Genomic DNA, 19,139 nt, shown 5'->3' on the forward strand with positions numbered 1-19,139 from the left:
TTTGACCAACAGGCAGTAGAGTAGAGCTGCACCACAGGGAGCATCTATAGATACAGTAGATCGACAGAAACATATTTGTCACTCTCACATTGTCAAATAAAGCAAAACACGTTTTTAAGAATGTGGTCTTTCATGAGCAGTTGGGAGTCGCAGGTGTCCATTACGGTTACAGGAGTGAGTTTGTGCTGACAGATTGTAAGCAGATGTCTTGGTCTCTGTAGCGCAGCATAGAAATGGATTCACTGTAAAGAAGCACAGTGGAGACAAAGCTGCATCTTTAGTCACACTCCTCAGACTGTGTATGTGTGTGTGGTCCCATGGAAAGAGCAAACTCCCGCGGACCATGGATAATGCATTTTTACACCTTTCTTATTAGTCACAGTGTGTGTTTTTAAATGTGTGTGTGTGTGTGTGTGTATGTGTGTGTGTGTGTGTCTGAGAGACAGAGAAAGAGAGAGGTGAAGGAGCGAGAGGAGCGAGTGTTTTTTTAAGAGAAAAAAGGGAGCGAGAAAAAGGGGAAATGTGTCAAGAACAGATCCTCATTCTGTCATGCAGTAGTCCCACCTGCCCTCCTCTCTCTCTCTCTCTCTCTTTCCCTCTTACTGCCTTTGTCTCTCTGCCTCCCCTTCCTGCTACTCTCTCTCTCCCCCTTCATGTCTCTTTGATTTGTTTTCCCTCCAAATCCTCCCGTTATTTTATTCCCTTCCCTGTCAATGCTGTTTCTTTCTGTGTGTGTGTGTGTGTGTGTGTGTGTGTGTGTGTGTGAGTGTAAGCCTTCTCGCTGTCTTTCTTTAAGCCTCTCTGATGTACAACTGCTCCTTGAGGGGAGCTTTTCTCTCCCTCTCAAACACACACACACACACACACACACACACACACACACACTCTTATCCTATGCACCAGCTTTAACCTATTTTCCTAACATTCTCTTTCTCTCTCACTTTTTCCAATTCTCTCTGATGGTCTCTCGTCCCGTCTTCTCTCTCCTTACTAAATCATTCATATCCAGTGTTTCTGACCCACTTCCACTATAGTTTAAGACACACACACAGCTTTCAAAAAGATCTCACCAAAAATCCTGCTGTTCTCAGTGTGTTATTGTACATTATACAGTGGGCTACTTTAATCTAAGCAGCACCAGTCAAAAATAAAACAAAGTTTATTCTAAATCAGGACCTGGCTGCTGCATTTACACTCTTTTCAGTTATTTAAAGTCTCATAAACAAGAAAACTCTCCAGATCTGTAAACACATATTGGCGTTGAATAAAAGCCTAGAGGGCATTCTTAACTGTAATTCCCGATAATCATTTTATCATTATTCTGCATTTTCAGCGTATCCCTTTGATGTGTTTGGCTTGATGTAGCCCTCAAGAACAATTTCAAAGTTTTGAATGCACATAACGACTGCGGTAGGTGTCGATCATTTTCTCTAATAACTTCTGTTGTAATCTAGTGAAGTGAAACTCCGTGTTGCAGGAGAGAGCGAGCGGCGGTAAATGGTTTACTATCAACCAAGGCTTTATTGGCTGTGTTTGCTTTGATGCGGCACACATGGCAGGCCAGCACTAACAAATGTTTCATAAAACCAGCTCTGATGTGTGCATTCATTGCCCTGTGTTTTCTCTTGTAGGGCTATAAACCAGTAAGTGTGTGTGTGTTTGTGTGTTGGTATGTGATGCTGCTAGAGGCAGTGGCGCAAAGCCTTACTTTCAAGGTACTATCAACTCCATGTCAGATATGCATATGCTGTACATATGTATATGTATAGTTGTGTGCGTGCGTTAATGGGTGTGTCAAACTTAAAGGAGAGGCCCTGCAGCGTCATTTTCTTGTTTCTTACTTGTGTTTCTTACTTATGACTTTCACACCTCAAACGTGTGTGTGTGTGTGTGTGTGTGTGTGTGTGTGTGTGTGAGAGAGAGAGAGAGAGAGAGCATGGAGCAGATGAGAATAGGGGCCCAGTGCTCGCTGGTTGTCTGCCCCAGGACAGAAGCTGTCAGCTGGGAGAGAAATACTACTTTGCAGGGCCCCTCTCTGGAGACCCAGAAACTAAACTAGTAGCTGTGTGTGTGTGTGTGTGTGTGTGTGTGTGTGTGTGTGTGTGTGTGTGTGTGTGTGTGTGTGTGTGAGAGAGAGAGAGAGAGAGGCAAAGACAGAAACAGGAATTAGAAATGCATTTCATTTTACATCCATGCGTACAAGTAGATTATGCACAGTCATGGACACCAGAGCCAGTCATAAAGGTGTGTGTGTGTGTGTGTGTGTGTGTGTGTGTGTGTGTGTGAGGTCTGTCAACCGAAAGCCACCTGATTATCAAAAAAAACTGACAGAAAGGGAAAGAAAGAGAGGATTTAAGGAGAAAGAGTGGAAATAAAGATAAAAGGAAGAAAGTAAAGGGTTTGGCAGAAGAGAAGGATGAATCAGTTACTCACCTTCTCTATCGCAGATTTCTTCCATCCATCTTTCTATGCTACTTCTGTGTGTGTGTGTGTGTGTGTGTGTGTGTGTGTGTGTGTGTGTGTGTGCCTCCAGGCAGCATTAGCTACCACTGAGAGCCAGCTGTGCCCTCCTGTATCTCACTCCTCTCATCTCTCCTCCGCTCTCTCCTCTCTTTAAAACCACACCTTTCTTATTCAGTTATTCAAAATATTCCAGACACTCTGTCTCTCCTTCTTATTTTCTTTCCGACATACAGAACAGTGAAGACTGTGGATAGGATCCAGGATTATGAGTTCATTGCATGCATACCACGATCATACAGTTTTTTTTTTTTTAAGTATGAGCCAAAATCTATAAATGTTCCCAATGGTGGAAAACACATTGTATGTGCATATACATCAAGCTTAGACACTGTACTTACCGTATACTGTACATCTTGTGGTTCTCCTTGACGTATCCTCAGTGTCATACTTACAGGCTCATCAGGTGTTTTGCATGTTTTAAATGTCTCTTACCTTCCCCAGGGTGAGCCAGCTGAGGCTGATCTCACCTCAGCTTGTATCAGGGTGGCCACATCCCTAACTCCCAGTAGCTGTGGATGAAATAAACTTCATATTAAATCACAACAAAGTGCAATGTATTGAGGCTGAATCAGCTGCTAAAATCAACAAATTTAACTACACTGTCAGTGAAATCACAGCACCCCATCAGTGCAGTCATTGTGTTGCTGATTTGTAGGTTCTTTGATCTTCCAGTGATGCTTCTCGGACCTGTCCAGATCTAATTTCAGGTCCTGGTTTGAAATAGGCTGCCTTTGCTTTGTTTTTATTGTTTAAAATGAATATATATTAATGAAATGAAATACAAGTATACCAAAACTCGTTCAATCTACTTTTGTTTAAAACAACCCAAAGCACATAGCCCTCATGATTACAGTAGATATGATGATCACATTTTTCTAAATCCTCTGTCTTTAGCCAAGTTAATCTGTTGATTTCACTCGTGTCAGCTCACTTTCCCGAAATTGGTCAAAGTCTAGGTAGGATTAAACAAGTCTTGCATATGGGTCTCTGAAGCTCGGCATGTAGAGGGAAACCTCCCCTCACAGAAATGAGGTCGAGCTTGACACGCACCACGTCCCACAGGGGTTAAAGAGTAAACTCTGGCGTCCTACAAGCAGCCTCCTGTGTAACCAGAGCAGACAGTGTCACTGAACACAATGGAGAGCTGCTTTGTTCAGTCGGAAACAGAGAGCAGGGAGAGGGGATTATTTCTAAAATAGCTCTGTGTTTGTCTTAGACAGACACTGGCCAATGTCACACTGGACTGAATCTACTTTATACACACATACACACACGTATGCACACGTATGCACAGGATAAAGCCTTGAACACACCCAGCCAAATTGTGAACATTCACACACACTGAAACCCACATAAGTACATACTTATGAGCACATACACACAAACAGAAAGACATGTTGTCATAAACACAGACATACAACTGTCACTTGAACACACACACACACACACTATAGACTGCAGTAGAGGGTGACAGCATGGAAGAGATAACGCAGCACACACGGGAAGCTGTTTTGGAGGGTGTGTGTGTGTGTGTGTGTGTGTGTGTGTGTGTGTGTGTGTGTGTGTGTGTGTGTGTGTGTGTAGAAATATGTGAGTGATCTAAGACCAGGCATTAGTGTTTCTGATAAAGTGAGGGGCCTTAAGTGGTTTTAGGAAGGAGAGAGCCCCCGCGTATGTATGTGTGTGTGTGTCTGTGTGTGTGTTGGGCTTGGGGTCAGGTGCCTGGTGCGTTTGTATGTATCTGCTTACTGTCTTGCCTTGTCGCCACGGCGATGACATCATGGCACACGACCGCCGAACGACGGAAAGAATGCCTCCCGTCTTCTTTACAGACGGAGAGAGAGAGAGAAGAGGTGGAGAGATAGAACGAGTGACTAAGGACGGAGGAGGGGAGGTGAAGAGGAAGAGATGAGAAATGCAGGGTGGGCGAGAGATACTGATAGGGAATAGGTGAGAGAGAGCCTGAAAGGAAGTGGGAAGAGAATATAACGTCAATGGAAACTTGTTGAATTTTGAATAACCTGTCAAATGATCATATAAATACATGATTGTTCTACTGCTTACCACCTGTATGAAACACAGTCATTCAGGTGTTTTCTATATACTTTTACAGTGTTTTTTTGTAAACAAACAGTATCAGTATGACAGTTTACATCCAATGCCAATGTCCATTGCCAAGGAAGAAAGAAGTGTGTCCTGGAGGAGGCTGGAGACGTGGCTAGGAGTGTAGCACGTCCAACTTTAATGCAGTGACTGAAATTTGCGTCCCATACTAGACCTACAATATTATCTTTTTTTTAGACCATCTTTCTAATCTTTCTCCAACCCTAACCAAGTGTTTTAGTTGCCTAACTTTAACCATACCTTAACCACAGTGTATTTGCCATAACCACAATCTCTCCCTAACCTTAAGTATACCATAGTTGTCATGGACAGATATTGGAGAAAAAGAGAATTTTAAAATATTAGTATTGAACGTTTTGCAGAATTGTCCAGTATCTAAGTTCTTGTGATAGGGTTGTTGAATGAAACAGCAGAACTAGGTGTTAAGCTTAAAGCCTTGTCAGATGCCAAAACATTGCACAGAAGTTAATAATACGGACAGGATTTCTACAACTCTGGAAAGTTGTGAGGTAAACAGTAGACTTACCATGTTCACATTACAAATTAATTGTGATTATTATATTGCTTATGTTAAAAGTCTCGCCAGGTTCAACGTTTTTACTGTACAATCCTGCATTTATTGCTAGAACTCCCTACTTTGGGACCCCATCTGTGCCAACACAGTGGTCTCATTGAAATAAATTAGGATGCTGCGTTTTAGTGAGGGCTTTAGTTGGTCTGCGTGCAAGCTAACAGCAGATGCCATGGCTGAACAGTCAAAGAACAGAGTGACGCCTGAACAAACTTTATCAACACAAAAGCACTGCACACACAGATTGATAAGTAATCTCTCTAAGATGTGCAGTGCAAAACTACCACAGAATTTAAGAGAAAAGATGTTGCCAAAATAAGGAAGTATGAGTATGTGAGAGGTAACCTCTATAACAAGCTTTATTCTTCGCTCAGTAGACCTTAGTAGACCTTCTGTTATCCTGCTGTTCTCTTCATATTGCTGCAGAAAGGAAAGACTTGAAAGCAAAGTCACAGATCTAAGGCTGCATATCCACTGGGAACCTTTGTTCCTCACCGTGCTGGCTGCATTGTCTTTGTTAGTTTCAATGGTAAGGACACATTGCCAGCAGAGCTGAGAGCATACTATGTCTTTAAGTGCCCTCCGACAGTAGAATTATCTAAAGATTTGGCAAAAGAGAGCTGCACTTGAAACAGATTTTAATGATCACATAGCAACAGCAGTAGCCACAACCAGCACTTGTTATAAGCGTGTGTTTAGCTCTGCAAGCTGAGAAGGCCAAGCAGAGAGTCTTTTAAGTGTGTGTGTGTTACACAGAGATGAAGGGAGAACCATTGAGAGGCCCAGAATGAGACGAGCGCATCTGGAATAAATATCATTTTATCACCGGGGTTTATAAGTGCCATGTGCTGGCAGGTAACTCTCAGATATGGTATAAAACTAGACGCACTGTTAGCTTTAACAAGACTAATGTTCCATTAGCCTTTCTCTGCGTGTGTGTGTGTGTGTGTCAGTCTGTGTGTGTACCAGAGTTTATATGAAAAAAGAAAGGGAAAGGCTGTGACAGTGTTCCAGTGTCTCACAATCTGGAGCCAGAACGATTGAAATGGTCAAAACACTGATGAAGAGAAGGAGCAATTTGGATTCCCCAAAAATGACCAGGGGCTTGTTGAAACAGAAATAAATTAAATTTGTATGTCCAATGTAAAAGACGCCCCTCCGTGTGAGGTTATGAATGCTGGTTCTCTCAACAAACAAATACATTAAGGTTACAAATACTGAACTTCAATACTTCTTTTGGGTTCCAACCAAAATGTGTCTCTAGTACAGAGTATGAGAAATTGTTGGTTATCGAATGTTTGCATTGAACACTTGGTCAGATTCTAATAATTTTGTTTCTGCTGTATGTCAAGACAAAATTAAACACTGATGCATTTGAGAAGTTGGGCTTCTTTTGTTTGGTAGAAAAAAGGGTATTATATTAATCTATGTGGGATATTGCAAAAAGTATTGTTTGGCGCTGGTATCAAAACATTTTCAATTATTGTGAGAGTTTGAGATTTCCCTTTTTTGTTTTTCAGTTAGCACCTCCTCCATGTTAAATCACAAAAAATGCCATAAACCGCCCTTTTTATCTCAAAATGTTGCATCCATATTCACAAATATGAAACGACTTTGATTAATAAGCACTGAGCAGACTGACAGTCACCAGACTTGCCCAGGGAACCGATCTACCAACCCCAGCCTCGGCTCCCTCAGTCCCTGCTCCTGACAGGATTGCTGCAGTCCAGATGCATGATGGGACACTTGTACACCGACAGTGTGGTCAGTGAGGTTGACCAAAGAATCTGTGGGTCTTCACACAGTCCAAACATATAATCTGTCTTCATTTAGACACTCATCACTGCATTCCTCACTGCACCACTGCATCTGTGTGTGTGAGAGAGAGAAAGAAAGTGTGAACAAAAGATGTAAATGAAATATGCCCCTGTCTGCGTTAGTGTGGATTTGCGAGTGTATCTGGATAATTGTATGTCTGAGTCTGTGTGTGTCTACATGCACGCTTCTCTGTAGGTACAGTAGTGAGGAACAGGAGAGGAGTTGATGGTAAATAAGCCCTCCAAATTTTCTACATCTTTTTAGTTGACTTTAATTTTGTGATCTAGAAACTGACACTTTATCTTTTTGAAAGTCACTCTTGATAGGCCTAGTTGAATAAATAAACGTGATTGCAAAAATGCAATTTATTTTAGAAGCAAGATTCAGAGAGACGGATGAAGAGGGAATATTTTTGTTGTTTCATATGCAAGTGTGCATCTTTGTGTGTGTTTATGCGCATGTGTGATTGTGTGTGGCCAATCTTTGAGCCCTGTGGGATTGTGGAAAGAACTTCTCTCTGGAAACGGACAGAATTCCGAGAATTCGGAGCCTTGGGTGTCCTCAGAGGCGACTTAGCCAGATCTGTGGCTGAAGGGATGGATGGGATGCGGCTTGTTGCCTCCCGACCACATGGAATGCTATCTATCTGTCAGTCCGACCATGCAGGCAGCGGGAAGAGATAGAGAGACACAAGAGGGCTGGAAAGACAGAGACTAGAGAGTAATACCTGTCCTTAAGAGTAATCAGTACTTTCTCAGTATAGTCTCCCCATTAAGTGTTTCAGTATTAGAGAGAGATGTTTGTTGTTCCCCCACCAGAAAGGACAAAGCTGCTCTGCGTACATAAATGCCAAAAAGATTATTTTATGCCATCTTTGCTTTTATTGGATAGTAGATGGTATGGAGAGAAACAAGGGAGAAAGAGAAAGAGTGAACATACGTCATAAAGGTCCCCAGCATGAACAAACTGGAAACATCTTGATTGCATGGTATGCGTCATACTTGACCTCCAGGAAGCCCCATATTTTTGCAAAAATACACCACTTTTGTCCTCCTAAATCACAAAGTGGTGCTCCAATTAAGAGGACTTCCCTCGAATTGCTGACATGCTATGGGTTCACCATGACATTAAAGTATACCCAAATTAGTATGTCGCCATGCAGATAGTTTTGGTTTCCTTTGTCCAGATTTTGAAATATCCATCTCTTGGATCTCCGTCTCCACCCCCAATACAAGGGAGGTGGCTGGAATTCTTTTTGTGATGCTCATGAAGTTGTAAAATGACAATTTTAAGGAACATCCTGTGTTTGGATAATAGACATTTCAAGAAAAAGATGTTGCTGTTGAATCATTTAAATGTCATTTTTAAATGATGTGAGCACGACAACCATCATTGTATTCACCTCCATTGTGTTTGTGTGGAGGCAGAACTCTCCAATAACTCCAAAACAATCTTTGGCTGGATACCACTAGATGGAAATGCAAAAATATTTTTTTTTTGTAATTTGGGTGAACCAACGCTTTATGGTGTGTCTCTTTAATAGCAGTGATTAAGCAACAAAACGCTGAAACTGCATTCTCCAGTGTCTTTTACGCTACATCATTTTTGTGTCTTAAAAGTTATGAAATTCAAACTCTCTCGCTGCAATTAATGTCATCAACATGGGAATATCAGCAAGTGCGGCTTTAATTTAATCAAATTAAGTTAATTTCTATTGCTAACAAAATGTATGGTTGATCTGTACAGGCAAGAGGCGCTGCTGGCAGCCATAAGCGAGAAAGACGCCAACATTGCCCTGCTAGAGCTCTCCTCATCCAAGAAGAAGAAAACCCAGGACGAGGTGGCAGCTCTGAAGAGGGAAAAGGATAGTCTGGTTCATCAGCTCAAACAGCAGGTAGGATTACTGTGCACACATACTCATACTTTGACATCCAAGTGGACACCTGGAAAGGTTTTTGGTCAGTTATTTAAATGAGTGGAGAGAAGATGGGAGAGGAAAAAGTGTTGAAAGAGAGCACAGGTGAGGTGGCAATGACGAGGGGAGCAAAGAAAACAAGAGCGGCAGAGAGAAACTCCAGATGTGACCACAGTCCTCCGACCACAAAGGGTAAATTTAGGATTAACCTACCCCTCCCACACTCGCCACACACAAACACACACAGAGTTCAAATGCTCTACAAATCTCCAGTGACAACACTTTCATATGAATTGGTATTTATTCAAATTTTCTGTCTGCAGATACACACCCTAACACACACAACCTTACACGTCACTTCGCTGGTATGGATACACCTTCACAGAGCTCAAGCACACACAAGTGTACACACACACACACACACACACACACACACTGATATGTACACACTCACCCAGGCCAAAAACAAGGATATAAACATGACCAAATGCCTCTGTGGTTCCACACAGAGGTCTATTCACACACTCAGAGACACACTCACACACAGTAAAGGTTCTCGTGGGTCTAGTGAATTAACCAACCCCTTAGTGGATGAGTCTGCTGGGAGTTTGGTGGATTTCTTCTTCACTGTTCTCCTCATCTGTCCTGTTTCTTCTCACCTTCTGTCCATATCTGTTTCTCCTTTTCTTTTTTTTTCACTTGTTTCCCTCATGAGGCATTTATTTGATGCTCAAATTCAGGTTAGCTTAGAGTGCAACGGCAGATGGTTTTCCTAGATCAACATGAATAAATAATTTAATATATAAAAAGGTGCTGGACTTAGTGCATCAAAGTCAGATAATACAAAGAGTTTTTAATACAAAGAGTGTCTGGGACGCTCAGAAAATTTTTGTCATTGATTTACAGTTGTTCCTTTTGTTCCCCCCATGCCAGCCATCCATTCCTATCTCAAATGATCCCATCTAATATTAATAAAAATACAGAAGGAGAAAAAGGGCCCTACACACATTGCATGTACACCATGTTTATGTTCATCTCGTGCATTCAGCTTATACTGTTACCATAGCTACTTTCAGTACCTGCATGATGTGGCATCAACACACATGGCACCAACCGCCAAACACGCCGACACAGTAATGGCACCTAATACATCAAAAGCAAACCAAGATTGAAGAGCTTTGTGTTCACTTTTATCTCCCTTGATTCACAAACTGTGAAACCAAACTGCCGTTCAAATCATGATAATGGAGATGTCATCCTCAAAACCGCTCAAACAGATAAGATGTAACAATCCTTTCGTTGCTAAAGTTTTCCAGTTATTGAATATTGCCAAAAGTCCACTTAATGGATAGAATAAGCTCAAAAGGATTCAATAAGACAGACGCTGCACGCTTAAGAAAGAGAGAAATCATGTGCATGTGTCAAAGAGTGTTTGTAAGAGAAAAGCAAAGGGGTGTTAGAGAGACGCTGTGTCAAATGAAGTCATTATAACATGCATCACTCTCCTCTCTCGTCCTCCCTCATCCCTCCGTCTCTCTCTCCGTCCTATTTGAAGTCATTTATGACACCTCAGGGTCTCGAAGGTGGTTACTGACAACACAGAGACTCTACTGTCTGCTGCTATATGTGTGTGTGTTAGTGTGTGCAAGGGTGAGAGTGGTCTTGGTGTCTCTCCCTCTCTCTCTCTCACTTTCTCTCTCTGGTGTCATAATTTTCAGTCCCTCAATGATGGATCACAGCCGAGACTTCCTCAATATTCCTTTTTGTGTGTGTGTGTGTGTGTGTGTGTGTGTGTGTGTGTGTGTGTGTGTGTGTGTGTACATGTGTTTGCAATGTAACCATCCAGAGCTGAGGCTGGTGTAGTATATTTAGCTTGCTCCTTCAGAGGTATATATACACACACTTTGCCACTGATAACCTGCCGGCCAGTGGACAGAGACAGAGCTGTGGTATGAAATTATAAGTGAGTGTAAATCAGTGATGAAGTAAATGATTTGGTGAGCTGTAAATTCTGGTTGCCATGAGGCCAAATGTGGCAGGTATGAACAGAAAGCAGTATTTTAGATTAGTGAAGTCTGCATACATGAGACCTGTTTGTGCTCATCCATCATATCTAAGGGAAAGTGTCTTGATGAGTGGACAGAGTAGTCCAAAACTCCATCGCCCAACGTGGGGCTCGAACCCACGACCCTGAGATTAAGAGTCTCATGCTCTACCGACTGAGCTAGCCGGGCTACGTGTATGGAAAAAATGGGTCTGATTTCATCGCTGCAATAACTCTCATGAACATTCAGCCTGGTGGAAGACTGGATTTCTGGGTTGAACAGCACCCTGCAACAACCACAGATCTGCTGAGACAGTGACAGAGTTGACATACTTTAGGGTAAAAACATGGTCCATGCAAGTGACAACGCCTGGACCGGCCGGCACAAAGTTCATACATAGAGAGGAACACACTGACTGAGCTAGTAAGCTAAGTAAATACATAAAGAAGACTATAAAATGAGACGAAAACACAATTTTTGAAGCATTTTTTGGCGGCCAACACTGGTCGGTAATTCAGAGGTCAGAGTCAGTGTTTTTGTTCTTAAATGGCGCTGACATATCACGAGAGAGAGAAGACTCTGTCTATGTGCAATACTTACACTACATACATAAAAACACACCAATATATGTGTGTCCCTGAAAGTGTTTCCTGCGTTTTGCCCTTTGACCCCCAGCTGCAGTGTAGGCAGGAGGCTATAGATCAAGGTGACCTCAGCTCTCTTCACTCCTCTTCTCCTCCTGTCTTTCTCACAGCCTCCTTCTTTGTCACTTTTATTCTCATTTTTGTCTTTTTTCAGCAATGTGGTGGAGAGACAGAGACTAAAACCATGAGAGAAAGAGAGAGAGAGGGAAGTTGTGGTGAAGAGTGTGTGAAAGCAAAGAAAAGAGGGAGTGATTGTAATATTTTATGAAATGGAACAAGAGAAAGAAGAGGGGGGAGGTGAGGAATATACCACCATCTGCAGCTGAAAGAGACACATGTGGTTAACATTTCAGGTGGTGTATGTGTGGCCGAGGCCTTAGCCATTTTTGTATTGGCTCTAATATGGGCATTTTTAAGACTTTGGCTCTTCATATGAATGACTTTGGATAGCTCTGTAAGATGATGGTTTTGTTATTTTCCAAGTTCCTGGTTAAGTATTATTTTTTACGAACAACAGTCTTAAATGATATTGCAGAAACACAAAATAACCTTTAAAAAGATCCAAAAAATGGTTTCGATCTAAGACATAACACTCACTTGTGCTGTGGTGGAGACAACACCTTCAGCCACTTTAAAACTCTGAAACTTTCAATCCTTTAAACGGATGAATGTGTGATTCCTTTAATTTAGCAGTAACTGCAGTTGTAATTTGATATTTCTGGTCTTCAGGACAAAAGTCTCAATCAAAATGAGATATCAGTCCCTGTAATTCATCAGTGAACCAGTTAGACACAGATTTCATACTGCATGTATGTGCATGTCTGAAAACCATTTTTTTAGCGTTTCTCTTTTAGAGTCATGGGGATTTTATTTATGTGTGCGTCTCATCTCCTGTTACTGTCGAAAGTGAAAAAATGTGTGTCTAATTTAATTTATTACTCCATAGAGACTTATCAGAATGAAATAATTCCCCTCAGTGCTCAACTCAGACACTTTTCATTGTCATTTGTAATTTTCCACTTATCAACAACTTTCTCTTCTTGACAGAGAAATGGGGAAAAAAACTAATCTAATTTTTTATCATGATGAAATAGTTCTTGTCCAACCATGACTCAGCAACTTTTCATTATTGATAATTGCACAGATATCAACAAAGGTTCTTCTTTCACCACTGGAGGGAAAGACGAAACAATAATCTAATCTAATATTCCCCAGAGCCTTATCTCGATGAAATTATTACTTTTTTCCCCCGAAGCATGACTCAGCGTTTCCCCCCCCCCTCACTTCACTCCGTGTCCATTTGTTTCTCATACTGTCCGTTGTCAGCGGGTTACAGCGGAGCCACAGGAATTATGGATGGAGGGAAGAAGAAGAAGAAGAAGAAGAAGAAGAAGAAGAAGAAGAAGAAGAAGGGGACAATGAGGGAGGAGGAGGCGTGAAATAATTGGGTGATGATTAGATTAAGTGAGAAAGAGAGAGTTGGCACAGAAACAAGTGAGCTGAGGTCAGCATTCCTGGCAATTAGAGAAAAGGGGAAGATGTAAAGAAAGGCCAGCGAGGAAAAGGAGAGAGGAGGATGGGGGGAGTGTTCATTTTTTCTTTTCCTTCAGTTCTCTTTGTTCTCCTCTCACCCTCTTTATTTCCCCCCTCACCTTTACTCACCCTGCTCTCTCCTCTCCTCCCTGCACACCTCTTCATCCTTTTCTGTCCTCTGTTCTCTTTTTGTCTTCACTCTCCTTCTCCAATTCATGGTTTTAAGGGTTTATTGTTTTGGGTTCAACAGTATTAAATATGGATAGAGGACAGACGAGGGAATAGAGAAAGACAGAGGGAGAGAGTGATAAGTATTCTGTGTTTTAGCGAAATATTTTGTTCCAAAGGCTAGGTGAACTACTGTCGCTGGCGAGCTAACCAGGCAGCCAGGACATGCTAGTGCTAGTCAGTCACAATAGCTCCCAGAGCTTTTTTCTGTCCCTAACCCTCTGTCCTGAGCTGTTTACTCCCCCCTGGCATTTTGTTCTCAGACTTTTACATCATTTCATTCAACAAAGAGTTTTAACATCTCAGAGCTAACGAGCTTGATAAAAGCTTCTCAACTGTCAGTTAGTAAGCTCGTTAGCTTTGAAATGATAAATTCCCATGGTTTGTTCAAAACACCTCCAGCTCCTGGTGTAACCAGGCCTTTTAGTTTGAATATGGAGATTTGACCACTTGGAGAAAGATATTTTGATATGTATGTTGTTGGACTGTTGGAATCTTTGTTGCATGTGTGTTTCAGATATCGAAAAGATTGTTGAAATCAGAGCAAAATGAAAAGGGCAAAAAGAACAAAGGGGACAAACGAAAAACTGAAAACTAAAAAAGACAAAAGAAACCTGTGACAAAGACGGAATAATGACAAGAGGAGAAGGAAGGGAAAGAAATGAGGAGATGTTGCCGAGAGGAGGGAGGAAAAGAGTGGGAGAGAGAATTAGTCACGGATACAAGGGCATGTTAAGGAGCTCAAAAGTCAGGAGGGAGAGAAAGAGGAGGAAAAAACTGCTGTGTCTATAGAGGAGAGAAAGAGACTTAAAATCAATGTTCAAAGCTCAGATCATTAAAGAAAGAGGTAGAAACAAAGGACAAAGGAGCAGAGTATTAGGTACATTTTGTTACAGGATGGAGAGACTTAATCATAAACAGTACTGTGTATGAGAGCTGAGAGATAAAGACAGGAAGAGGGACAACTTTGGGGATTATTTGGATTGAGAAAGCGCTAAGATGAGGAGAAAGAAAGAACTGGACAAAGACAGATACAGTGTGTTTGGAGAAGGATAGGGAGATTTGGACTTAGAAAAGTCATGTTAGAGAGATCAGAGATCAGGCGCCCTTTCTACACAGCTTATTCTCTTCAATTTAACTCTGCCACATCTCTATTCTCCTTTGCTGTCCATGAGAGTTATTGCAGCGACGAAATTGGATCCTTTTTTTATTGTGCATAGCCCGGCTAGCTCAGTCGGTAGAGCATGAGACTCTTAATCTCAGGGTCGTGGGTTCGAGCCCCACGTTGGGCGATGGAGTTTTGGACTACTCTGTCCACTCATCAAGACACTTTCCCTTAGATATGATGGATGAGCACAAACAGGTCTCACGTACGCAGACTTCACTAATCTAAAATACTGCTTTCTGTTCATACCTGCCACATTTGGTCTCATGGCAACCAGAGTTTACAGCTCACCAAATCATTTACTTCATCACTGATTTACACTTACATATAATATATCATACCACAGCTCTGTCTCTGTCCACTGGCCGGCAGGTTATCAGTGGCAAAGTGTGTGTATATATACTTCTGAAGGAGCAAGCTAAATATACTACACCAGCCTCAGCTCTGGATGGTTACATTGCAAACAGTGTTTTCTCATCAAGGCACTTTCACATAGAGGGCCACAAACAAGGTCGAGCTACAAAAGATTTGTTACTGTTACTGTTACTTCCACTTCATATGAGAGCACGTTGAGTATGTACGAAAGTTGTGTTGTCACTTATGTCAACTCTGTCATTGGCCCACAAGATCTGTGATATTTGTAGGGTGCTGTTCAACCCAGAAATGTGTCTGACAAGTCAGACACTTTTTCTTGTCAAGTCGATTGGGTGAAGGAGCTTTTGGATGACATGGTTAGTTAGTGGTTAGAACTACCCCTTGTGTTTCAGAGTGCATCAGCAGTAACTGCAGTGTTATGCTGCTTTGAAAGCTGACAATGATAAGTAGCTTAATGGGTGTTGTCATTTTTAAAGTCTCCCATAAATCTGGAAACCTATAATTCATGTTTAGATGTAAATCGTGAAGTCCAGATTGAACTTTTAATCTCAGTTGTCAGGATGGCCGAGCGGTCTAAGGCTCCAGACTCAAGGATTGACTCCTTCCTGCGTTAAGGGACTTCTGGTCTCCAAATGGAGGGGTGGGTTGAGGAATGTTATTTTGATATGTTAAACTCACGATGAATGGACACAGACAGACTTGAGTATTCCGACTCTGTCAATGTCACCTGAACCCTGGACACCTGTGGTTGTTGTAGGCTGCTGTTCTGCTAACCAACATCAACAAATACAGTTTGAGAAGTTCATACACAGCACATACAATATTTATTAGGAGAGGACTCTTTTAAGGCTTTTAAGTTTTTTTCTTTTTCAGTGAAAGCCTGGCTAGACTCTTAATCTCAGGGTCGTGGGTTTGAGCCCCACGTTGGGCGATTGAGTTTTGGACTACTCTGTCCACTCATCAAGACACTTTCACTTAGATATGTTGGACTCGTGATCACAAACAGGCCTCATGTACGCAGACGTGTTTTAGGGTTGATCAAAAGGGAGATGTTACTACTGAGAGTAATACTTGGCTACTCATCTTACAGTTAATATGAATGGAAGGGATCAAAGAATGTGAGGACTTTATGAGAACAGTTGTGCTCTCTGTGTGGTTTTAGACAAAACAAGGTAATGGCACAGAAGGACTTCTCCATTATCAGCAAAACATATCAAGAAACAATTTTTTCTGACGTTCAAAGTTCAACAAAGGTGAACGTTGAACTGAAAATTTGCTGTGTTCAACATGATGCTCCAGGCATTGTGTGAAAGTGATGTAATTTACTCCACCACTATCTCTGCAATGTTAGAACAGTAGAAGCACCACCTCTGTGTGGTCCATGTTTCTGGTAGCATTTCACACTCATTCTGGAAAAATTAGTCAAGGTTGTGTGGCCCTGCAACACAAGTTGAAAGCTGAACTTTGACACCATGCAGAGCAGAGCTGCTTCCATGTTTTTGTGTTGAAATACTGATACCTGGACATTGTTCATTTACTTTGTCTCTCTATTAATGTTTGTTAACCAGTGCTATGATAAAACTTGAAGAGAAAAAGCTAGAAAAAGAAACAACTGTTGTGGGTTGAAAAAATAATTTGTGGAATAGATAGTCAAGACAAACAGGGACGAATAAACATCACTCTACAGCTGTCTGTGTGTGTGTGTGTGTGTGTGTGTGTGTGTGTGTGTGTGTGTGTGTTTGTGTGTGTGTGTGTGTGTGTGTACAGGTGCAGTGGGAACTCAATGTTCTGTACTTATGTGGTTTCACGATGAACTGTTTACTTTCCTTGTTTGTTTTAAATATATGCTTGTGTTTATTTTAAAGCCGTCTTTAGAAAACGAGGAAATGAATAATGTGTGTGTGCACGCCAGGGGAGGCTCTCTTGACTTATGTATGTACATAGACACACACACACATACATGTTTATGTGTTTTCCTATACACACCAAGTGAAACACTTTTAGAACCACTATCTCCTGCTCACACACACACTCTTAAAAATGCAGTCTTTCATTTAGCTTTCAAACAAACACATATGAAAGTTGGCATTCACATTTTTCTTTCAGTTTCTGTCAAACACACACACACACACACACACGTGCACACACACACACACACACACACACACAACTTCAGTCTGGCCTGCTTAGCCCCTGTTCCTTTCAGGGCTCAGTGAGAGGCTAAGGGGATTTAGATTGTACAAGACTGACAGATTTAGACTGACTCCCCCCCCTCGCTTTCTCCCTCTCACTCACTCCCTCACTCTTTCCAGGCCTACTGTAAAGCCTGAAGTGTAACTATAACATGTGAAACAGATGGAGCAGCAAGAGAGAAACAGAGAGGAGGAAGATAAAGGACATTAGGTAGATGAGGGCACAGATGAGAATGATGGAGGAAAGAAAGAAAGGGAGGAGAGGAGAGGAAATGGAAAAGACGAAATGAAAGAAAGTCTACACACTGCATGTTGATGTGTGTTTGTAAATCAAAGTGCTCCTGTAAGTGTGTGTGTGTGTGTATGTGTGTGTGTGTGTGTGTGTGTGTACAGTCTAGTTAGCAGGCCTGTTATTTTTCTCCACAAGTTAACAAGCTACACAACAGGTGGCATGTCAAAGGGTCTGTGTGTGTGTGTGTGTGTGTGTGTGTGTATGTGTGTGTGTGTGTGTGTGTGTGTGTGTGTGTGTGTGTGTGTGTGTGTATGTGTGTGTGTGCAGTTCAAAATGTGCAAAATACATGATGTCTTTATTGTTAAAAAAGACAGGGCCATTAGCGGTAACTGCAGTGCTGTCAAGCTGACAATGATGACATTTTTCAAGTTTATCTATTTCAAATCTGGAAATCTATACTTTGTGTTTACATGTAACTTGTGAAGTTCAGACTGAACTCTGAGTGTCATCTGTCAGGATGGCCGAGCGGTCTAAGGCGCCAGACTCAAGGGGTGACTCCTTCCTGAGCAAAGGGACTTCTGGTCTCCAAATGGAGGCGTGGGTTCAAATCCCACTCCTGACATAGATTTAACCTTTGTTTCTGTGTAAAACAATTTTTGCATGATGTCTTTATTGTTCTCTTTAAAGTGGAACCAACATAACATATAAGGCTCACACACACACATACACACACACACACACAAGCACAGAGTGTGTGTTAGCAAAGGCAAAGCTCATGGCAGTTGTCCAACACTCTCCTCTCTTCTTCCTCTCTGCAAATCCACTCCTGGAGGAGTTCAAGGCTCGGGTTTTCCTCTTATCTCACACACATACTGCTTTGCGCTGTTCTCTAAAACATGAATGACATGAATGTCTCTCTATCTCCTTCTCTCTCCGTAGACTCAAAATCGGATGAAGCTGATGGCGGACAACTATGAGGACGACCACCTGAAGGTCTCTTCTCCAAACTCAGAGCAGCCCAACAATCACAAGCCCTCCCCAGACCAGGTGAGATCTGTGCCCAGGACAGTGAGCCCTCACCTGGGGAAAACCTCCAAATATCATCCCAACCCCCACACACCAATCGCTAATATCATCACTCTTATGTGGATGAAAGCATGCTTTAAAATAACATCCCTAAATCTTCCTACTATTTTGTCTCATTTGTAACATTATTTATATTTGTTTCAACTATTACTAGCTAATGTTTTTTTAAAAGTTTAAATTTTTCAACATTTCTGCTCTTACTATGTTTGTCTACACTTTTCTGCTTTGACAAACTAACTCCCTGCTTTCTCCAAACTCACGCTGCGGTTGGACTGAACTAACCAATAGGACGATGAGGAGGGCATTTGGGCCTAGCGAATCACATGCCTTCTTTCTCTCTCTCGGTGCACCATTTTGTACAGAAGGGTGAGCGTCTTCTTTATCTGGATCCGATCACGTTTGGATGTGCTCATCATTCGTCTTCCGTCCTTCTTACTTTTGTTTGTGATCTGGTTCTGGTGCTGTGACATCATTTCACTTCATTTGTTGACTTGCTTTTTGATTTCTTCCATCCTTTCATTGACATTCACTCTTGAATCTCTTCTTTTCCTTGAGAGTTTCCTCCTCTCTTAGTAATTTCATTTAGCGTTGATAATTTCTCATTCTCTCGTGTGAGTGACTGCAATCTTTTTTCTCTTGAATTATGTGCTTCATCTGTTCAATATCTCATCTCATCAATTCATTTTCT

The 19,139-nt window shown here is 41.7% G+C and overlaps 1 protein-coding gene and 3 non-coding genes across 4 annotated transcripts in view; 3 read left to right on the top strand and 1 right to left on the bottom strand.

Annotated features, from left to right (window-relative positions):
- Window positions 1-18,766, top strand: part of LOC139304841 (ELKS/Rab6-interacting/CAST family member 1-like) — an 80,430-nt gene extending 61,664 nt beyond the window's left edge. The window contains exons 17-19 of the mRNA XM_070928728.1: window positions 8,783-8,930; window positions 18,305-18,412; window positions 18,740-18,766. Of these exons, the coding sequence (XP_070784829.1) occupies window positions 8,783-8,930; window positions 18,305-18,412; window positions 18,740-18,766 (283 nt within the window). The remainder of the gene's footprint in view (window positions 1-8,782; window positions 8,931-18,304; window positions 18,413-18,739) is intronic.
- Window positions 11,113-11,185, bottom strand: trnak-cuu (transfer RNA lysine (anticodon CUU)). The gene has a single exon. It is a non-coding gene; the product is annotated as a tRNA-Lys (tRNA).
- trnak-cuu (transfer RNA lysine (anticodon CUU)) lies at window positions 14,621-14,693 on the top strand. Its single transcript has one exon. It is a non-coding gene; the product is annotated as a tRNA-Lys (tRNA).
- trnal-caa (transfer RNA leucine (anticodon CAA)) lies at window positions 17,877-17,987 on the top strand. Its single transcript has 2 exons — window positions 17,877-17,914; window positions 17,942-17,987. It is a non-coding gene; the product is annotated as a tRNA-Leu (tRNA).
- Window positions 18,767-19,139: the final 373 nt, after the last annotated feature.

Source organism: Enoplosus armatus, chromosome 22, assembly GCF_043641665.1.
Source record: "Enoplosus armatus isolate fEnoArm2 chromosome 22, fEnoArm2.hap1, whole genome shotgun sequence".
NCBI classification, from domain to species: Eukaryota; Metazoa; Chordata; class Actinopteri; order Centrarchiformes; family Enoplosidae; genus Enoplosus; species Enoplosus armatus.